Source organism: Mercurialis annua, linkage group LG4 (assembly GCF_937616625.2).
Source record: "Mercurialis annua linkage group LG4, ddMerAnnu1.2, whole genome shotgun sequence".
NCBI lineage: Eukaryota > Viridiplantae > Streptophyta > Magnoliopsida > Malpighiales > Euphorbiaceae > Mercurialis > Mercurialis annua.
The window spans coordinates 40,297,882-40,306,629 of record NC_065573.1 but is presented as its reverse complement, the minus strand read 5'-3'; the positions used below and the strand labels follow the sequence as shown (position 1 = coordinate 40,306,629).

At 29.9% G+C, this 8,748-nt stretch overlaps 1 protein-coding gene across 1 annotated transcript; it reads right to left on the bottom strand.

Annotated features, from left to right (window-relative positions):
• Positions 1-6,014: 6,014 nt before the first annotated feature.
• Positions 6,015-8,482, bottom strand: LOC126676843 (ubiquitin-conjugating enzyme E2 28-like). Its single transcript, XM_050371146.2, has 5 exons — positions 8,349-8,482; positions 8,108-8,210; positions 7,584-7,711; positions 6,760-6,864; positions 6,015-6,359 (listed from the first exon to the last, which is right to left on the bottom strand). Exons 2-5 carry the CDS (start codon positions 8,175-8,177, stop codon positions 6,216-6,218), a joined length of 447 nt encoding a protein of 148 aa, XP_050227103.1. The 5' UTR covers positions 8,178-8,210; positions 8,349-8,482; the 3' UTR covers positions 6,015-6,215.
• Positions 8,483-8,748: the final 266 nt, after the last annotated feature.

Below are 8,748 nucleotides of genomic sequence, written 5' to 3'. Positions count from 1 at the left end.
CAATTAAAAATTGATTTCTTTAAGAAATTACTAGTATAAATTTACTAGTGAAATCTTTAATGATATGAGTTTTTATAGTACTAAGAAATCAAAAAATCATTGAATAAATTCTTCGTATTCGAAATGTTAGAGGACCGTACGAGAAATGTCTCGGAAATCGAAGACAGTGGGTGACCCGCTTGTGATGGTGGGATCCTTTATTATCTCATACTTTGGTAACAGCCCCATGACCTGAAACCTACACGCATTTCGATTCTTCAAGCGACACGTGTACCTTCCCCATGTGACTGTGACGTGGTTAGCTGCCCCATGGAGTATCTTTTTCTTTTCAAATTGCGGTGAGCAGAAAACAAGAAATCCGATGATGTTTAGAATAAAGATTAGCAAAATTTTGTATTAATAGTGATAAAGCTGTTTTTAGAATAAATATTCAACTTTATAGTATCAATAATGATAATAAGGAATAGTACAATTTTTGAAAGATAAATAAATATATGCACATTAAAATACATATATATCTATAAAATAATTATGTATAATATTATATATGTTCATATGCCGGGTTTTGACGGCTCAAAGCGAACCTAATCAAGGTTAACTATTTTATTACAACCCCGAGCTCATCCTAATCCCGTTTTGAGATTTATATTTACTATCTGAATTTGGTCTGACAACTATATTTAATAATAAAAGTTTGAGTCAGCTCATAAAGTCCATATTTATTACAAACTGGGATCTTTATGAGATTTTTGGACCGTACTTGGACGGATTCATATACAGTTCTAATAACATATTAGTTCACTAATATATCAATAAAAAGAATGCTTTGCCATAATCACTATATGAATCAAATACAAAATTAATGGTTCATTTAAATGAGTTTCATTTTTGGGGATTAAATTTTATAAATTTTCATAAAGTAAATGATTTTTCAATAAAAGAATAGTATATCTTAACTAATATATATATTGATATAAAAATAATAAATTAAAACTAATTATTATTAATGGAGCAGAAGTGGAGAAAAATATGAAAAACTTAGAACACTTTAAGGGGTCACTTTCTATTTCTTTTTTAAAATATTTGCATATGAGACATTTGTTTATATTTTATTTTAATATTAAACAATAAAATGTTTTATTTTTAAGAAATACTTGTCTACAAAAAAAAATACATATTTTATAAATAACATATTTTATAGAAGCAAAGAACAATCTTAATTTGTTTAAGGTGGAAAGATGAACCAAATATAAAAAGCTTGAGAACCAATGAAAAAAATAGCAATAACAATAACTAAAAATAAACAATGTGAATGAAAGCCACTCCTTGCAAAGCAAATTAGCTATGTAGTACAAAAGTGGGTTCTAAGTCCTCAAAATTAGGGTTTAGGTAATTAGCAAACAAGAAAAAGAATTGTGAGCAAATCATGTTGGAATATAAAATGTATACTGTTACATTTATTTGGTGGTGTTAGGTATTTGAGTTTAATTAGGGGCTATAAATATGGTAGTTTATATTTATACAAAATTACATGAATTGGTGCACCATAAATGGATCAATAATTTTTGACACTACTCCTTTTGTTAGGTACATTTTGCCATAAATGCAAGGCATTACAATAATGTCCTAAATTCAAAATTCTAACTTAGAAACTAAGTTGGCTTCTTTAGGGATGTTTTGCTACTACATATTATTAGAATATAGCAATTGATCTTTATATTTGGGTAGGAAATTATAACATTCCTTGTTGACTTAAAATACAATTTTCTCCTTCTACACACATTATTGGATTAAGTAAGATCTTCTCATGTTAAAATTTGAGAAGATCATAATTCCACATCAGTATATAACAATCAGTGTTTAAACATCGAACAATTGATTTAACCGGTTTAACCACGAATTGAAGATAAGTCAATTTGATTATTTTAGAAAAGTTAAAATGTGGTTAAATCGTTTTGAATTGAAAAAACTATACGAACTAATAAATCATCAAAATTGAACAATAAAAAGTAGTTGATTTTCATAAATTTAATTATAATTCATTTTTTTTTCAAAATTATAATGACCCACATATAAGGTTTAATATATAATTATTCAAGCATTTGAATGAGCGATTAAATTGGTTTATGCTAGTTGAATCATTAACAATGGTTCCCGTGCCAAATCAACCACGATTCAATTTGTAAAACACTCATAACGCTATTCTTAATAGAAGTGTCGAAAAGAATGGACACGTCATATTCGTATTATGCCGTTCCACTCTGCTGACGTGATTAGAATCAAGATTAACACATTGTCAAAATTATTCATTATAACACAGTACAAATTTAAAAAGGATTATAGGACACAATATGGTTAGCATTATTTTCAATATAAGAATCAATATGAATTGATTACATGTATTTGTGTCCTATCAACACAAACACGACCCGTTTAACTAATCGTGTTAAAAAATTAACTTTAATAACACGACACGATATGAGTAACATATTAAAACAAACATGTAAAATGACTAATACAACTAACATGGCAACACACAATACGACTCAGCCCATGATACAACTCATTTATAATGTGTCATAAACAGGTTCACACGTTTTCGGCACGAATCCGCTGAAACTCAATACATATTTGTCAATTTTACGTATTTGATGAATCGAGTAAGCGTGTTATGACCTAATTTAACATGGTTTTTCACTCTGATAAATTTAATTATCATCTGCTATTATAAATATTATTTGCTTCCTGCAACCAAAACAACATTAATGGTATCCCATCTGGGCGAAATTAATGCATGGTTGATAGATCAAGTCAATGGAATGAACATGATGCCTAAATATCATTTCAAAAGGTCATCGAATGTTTTAGTGATAGTTAAAAGGCAAATCATTCATGAATAATATGATTAATCACAACACAAGTAGAGAATTTTAAAATTTGTTGAACTATATGAAGATTCCATATAGTAAATGAATCATATATTCATAGTTGAAATTGGAACATGATGCCCAAGACTAGAGATTTGCAAAACCAAACCACACTAAATTATCAAATCAAATAAATAAATTACTTTCGGTTTAATATTATTAAAAAGTATAATTTTCCGGTTCTGTTCAGTTTTAAATAAAAAAAGTTCAATTAAAATTTATTACAAACCAGACTGAAATAGCCGTACTAAACTGAAAAATAACTAAAGCGGCTATTTCTATTTGATTTAATTTTTTTTTATTTTTTTAAAATTAAATTGAAATTATTTTAAAAATAAAATAAGTTGGACTCAAAGCATCATATTGATTAAAAGGTCGCAATTAGCAAATGTTACAAAGCTAAAAAGGAGAAAACATGAATACCTTAATGATTAGAAGAAAGAAAAAAGGAATGATTAGAAAATGATTGAATTGTAAAGTACATTTGTTAATAATGAAAATTAGACAAACCTTAAGCATGTCCACCTAAGCAACTACATGTCCACTGGACAGTGCCATGTCATCTCCATTACAATGGCATTTTTTGAGTGGAGGTCAGCTTGTGATTGTCACTCTTTGTCTTGAGTAGAGACAAATATTTTAATTAGTGTTTTAAGTAGTTTATAAAACTATAATTAAGACCTGATTTTATGGAGTTTATAGGTACTTTCCAACTCGTGTGCACGACCCTTTTGCCGGAAACTGATTGATTTCAATTATTCATAATATTATAGTGCATTAGGGTTTGATCGTGCAATTTTCAAATGGAAAAAATCAGATTGGAAATCTAAGATATGTATGGAAATTTAAAATTTAAAATGTTTAATGTTTAATGTTAATGATATTTGATTAAGAACTGCAAATGCAATGTTGCGAGACATGAAAAGACATGGGTCACTGTGCCCTTAACATGTTTTCAGCTGAAATACAACTAATCTTTCACTTGCTTTTATCCTTTTCTTTATTTTATGAGGGAAAATTTAAAAAGAAAAAAATGATCTCATTCATTTTAAGTATACCAAATGGTCTTGTTTTGACTCCTTAGTTTCCGTAAATATGTTTCACTTTCTTTTGTAATGTTTTAACATAGCCACTCCTTAATTAAATGTACTCGCAATTTAAGCGAGATCACGAGTTTGAACTGTATTTCTATATTTAGTCGTTTAAAATTTAAAAGCAGAATTTTATTTTCTCTTATAGTATATCTATATCCGAGAAGAATAATTAGGCTAAATATAATTTTTTTAAAAATGATGTTTTATAGTTAAAAACTGTTCAGAACATTTTATGTATATTATACCGAATAATATAATATATATTATTTACAACATATATATAATAAATGAACTAATAGCAAGTCCAAGATTTCATCTAGTCAAAATAGATTTGAGTTCATAATTTTGTAATACATGTGGCAGGTTGGGTATACAAGCAGTAGCAGCAGAACTGGAAAAAATAGACGAAAAATAAAATGATTGGTGATTAGAGAATGAAGTAGAATAAAATAAAATTTTAAACTGACGGTCAGTGCCCACCACTCTATCCCAAATTATGCCCCTGTCTACAAATGGATCTTGACTAATATAGTTCATGGTAAAATTATTTGTCTAATTAATTTTGGAATTTGATTATTCATCAAAAAGAAAATTGGAATTTGATTTTCCCCCTTCCCTTAGACACTCTTCATTTCTCGTTATGCAATACACAAAACATCAAAGGAAATCTTATAAGTATCTCTCTTTTTATGAGACAATTTATAAAAATACATTTTTAATTTTTATAAAGCATAAGAAAAGCTAAATAAATGTGCTTCTTTATTTTTAAGACAGTTAGGAACTATGGAGATTATTAATTATAGGTTGTAGCTTTTGTAGTTCCAAAAGTTTTGACTAAATTTAGATTAAAATATAGCTAATCAATATAAAATGATAGCTAGTGTAAAGTAATTAGACATCTATAGCTTATTTAATTATTTCCCCCAGCATAATCAGATAGCTAGACACTAATGTTTGAATAAATATGGCTACTACTATTGAAAATGCTAGTGGGTTTTGACTATGGTCTGTTTTTCTAAAACGGCTAGCAAATTTAAATTTGTTAGCCAGAGTAGTGACAATTAATTAGTAGCACCTCAAAACTAGTATTAAAAACACCTTAACTTTTTATATTCAGTTTCTTTTATCTCTACTTAAAAAATAAAAAAATCTTGATCACTTTTAAAAGTTATTATTTTTACCTACAAATTTTAATCGATTTTAGACTATCTTACCATATATTATTAACCCTCTCTTTCACTATTTTGCTTCCATAAGGAACCCAAAAAGAAGAAAACTATTCCTAAAAAAAATAAAAAATGCTGCAGCTGCAAGTACCGTATCAACATGGGTACCGTCCGTGAAGTAAGTCATAGGCTCGCACCCAATTGCGGTTCTGAACATATTATATTGTTAGAAACAAACATTTGGGCTCGGGCCCAACTGTACCTTTAAGTTCCTATTTTAGTTTTAAATAAAATAAAATAAAATTCTATTATGTTTTACTGCAAACCGAACTAACTAGTTCAATTCAGTTTGGTTGAGAAGTTTTACTATATCATATATTAAATTTAATTAGAATCTAAAAAGAATGAAATTTAGTTTGATTTAATTTTAAACTAAATGCACACACCTAGTTAAACGAATAAATTAAAAGGGCTACTCTAGAGTTAGAAATATTCATAAAGACAATAAGATGGGGATGAAAGTGGTTGCACAAGTTCAACTTCGTGGATGTTGTAACAATGAACACCCAGCACTTCCACAACATAAATAGGTAAACCCAATGAACTATAGACCCTTTATAGAATTGTTACAATCATTTTATTTGTCACATTTTTCATAATTAAACATTCACTTTTACATCAACATGAGGTTACCATAGTAATTCTAGTTAAGAATTTATATGATTATTCAACTTCTATAATGTTATGTAAAAAATAAGGAACCAATGGAATTTAAATGTTCAGTTAAAAGAGAGAGATGATCGGACACGAAGAGATACTTAAAGCCATTCACCAAAGTTCTAAAGATTTTCATTCCAAAATGAAAAGCAGCAAATGTGTTTCAGAAGGGCAGAAATTAGACCTTTCCCTATTGGTCCGTCCACTTATAAAGAGGAACATGTATCACTTCATCATTCATACATAACATTAAACAAAAGACCAAATCCACAGGGAAAAAGAAGCCCTCCCTATCACACAAAGCACCACACTTAACCCATAGCATACTTCTGGGTCCAGCTCCTCGCTGTTGCCTCGTATTTGCTCCTATCCGTCTTGTACATGTGTGCAATTTCTGGTACCAAAGGATCATCCGGGTTTGGGTCTGTCAACAATGAACATATTGAAAGCAGGACCTGAAACATAGAAACCAGTCATTTTAAGCGTACAGATTTGGGGTATCCTTAAGCAGCTATCTGTATCTAGAGTCTGAAAGCGGGGAATTTCATTACAAGCACCAAGTTATATATCAAGATATTTTAGAGGCCAAATCTGTAAAATTTTCAACTTTCAACTGTCCTTGAGAAGTAATAATATCGTTCCTGCATTAGAGAACCTTTTGGTGAACCAAACCACCATGTAAATATAATTTTTCGTTCATATACAACTTGCACATTTTAAAGTTATACTACGAGAATGGTGAAATGGAGGCAAGACTCTTTCCGTGCATCTTCATGCACAATCCAAGTTTAGATTTAGAAAAAATATAAATTGAATATTCAAATGATGAGCTTTGGGTTTATATAGATTGGTAACCTTGGATATGGTTAGGGCAGGGCTCCACTGCTCCTTCAAGATATCAAGGCAAATGCTACCATTGCTATTGATATTGGGGTGAAAGACTTTTGTCCTGAATGCAACCTGGGTAAGACATCAAACATTAGAGTAAAATAGGATAAGACAAAATTATACACTAGTTTTCGGGTACTTGAAACACTATATGGAACTACCTAAAGTGCAAGCAGAAATGCATAGTCGCATTTTAAAGCAAAATGTGCATGCAGCTCATTATAATTGTGGATAACAGCAAATGCAGTATTGTGATGCAACATCATTCAACAATGAATTGGGAAAAGGGAAAACAATTAGTGATTACGGCATCTGGAAAGAAAGAATACCAACAATTAAGTGAAAAACAATGCACAGACAGTGGTGAAGAACGACTTTTGTCCTACTGCAGCTGAACCTAAAACAGCACCATATGTAAGCACATAACCAAGTACTTTGTGAGAATGGTCTTTTCATCGGAAATCTAATTGTCATTCTCTTGATTTGAACACACTTAAAATTAATTCCAAAACCAAAGCATGCTACTTATTATTTTAGAGGCCACAGCTCTAGACCATAATACATGAATTAAGTTTATTTCCTGTTTCCGTGAAAGTACAAGATCTATAATCAAGAGCCTGCGATATGTTAAAATAATCATCACTCCAAATATCTAAGATACGAGACAAGCATCTCAAAAACCTACAATAGACATCGGAAACCAAAAATATTCACCTCAAAATCAGCTAACAAGGCAGAAAAGTAAATATACAAACATAAAGAGAAGCAGAAGCTATGCTTCAATGAAGTACCTTAGGAGGCTTAAATGGATAGTCTGGAGGAAAATGAATGGTGACTAGAAATACTCCTCCAGCATACGGACTATCAGGAGGACCCATTATTGTCGCTTGCCAATGAAACATGTCTTCAGCAACAGGGCCTAAACACACAAATCAGCCATAATAGAGACAATCAGACAAAGTAAATCGACGCAAAATAAAGCTAAGAATATCAGTTAAATGACCCCTAAGATAATAATGTTTTCGCATAGGGACTATAACGTAAACAAAACCCGAAAACCTAAAATCTTGACAAGTTTAACTGTATAGAAGAAAACCTATAATGTTATAAAAGTTATCAAAATCAATTCACCAAATTTCACCAGTAAAATTAAATCTGCAGATCAAATAACAACAATTATATCCTATTTTACGCCATAGGCAACAATAAACCACAAAATCAATCAAAAAAACACCACCCAAACATAAAATCGAACAAATAAAACAACCCAAAATTCAAAATCGAGGTAAAATTAGTAGAGAGGCAGATCTAGAACCTGCGCTGCAAGAGGTAGGAGGATCTTTCTGGAGATCCTTGAGCTCCTTCAAGATCCGTTTGGAAGCCATCACCAACAGCGACGATTTTTGCAAACCCTAGATCTTCACGTTATGAAATTAACCAAAAAGAAAAATAAGAAATTTAATTTACTATCAGAAATATAAATGAATATAAATATAAATATTAATATAAAATATATTTGGTGAAGGCAGAAGAAAAAAGAAGAAGAGAATGGATACCTGAAAGAGATCCTCCTGCTGCTTGCGTGGTGCTGCTATTATTACAGAATCTTATATGAATCCAAATTTATTTTTAAATTCAAAATTTAATAATTAGTGAGAGAAAGGTTTTTTACTTTTAAGATTAAAGGGATTAATTGGATTTAATTTTTATTTAAATAATCAAACCTCATTTCAAAGTCCTTATAATATCAAATCTCTGTTTATATAGTCCTTAAAAATCAATTGAAATTCAAAAAATTATATAACACAATCAGTGCGGCTTGTCATTTGTACATCAAACCATAACGTGTTAGCCATGTCAAAAATTTAATGATAACAAAAAGGCCAAATTTTGTAAAAAGGCCAAACCTTTCACAAAAATTTCACAAAAGTCCTCACCTTTCAATTTTATCGATTT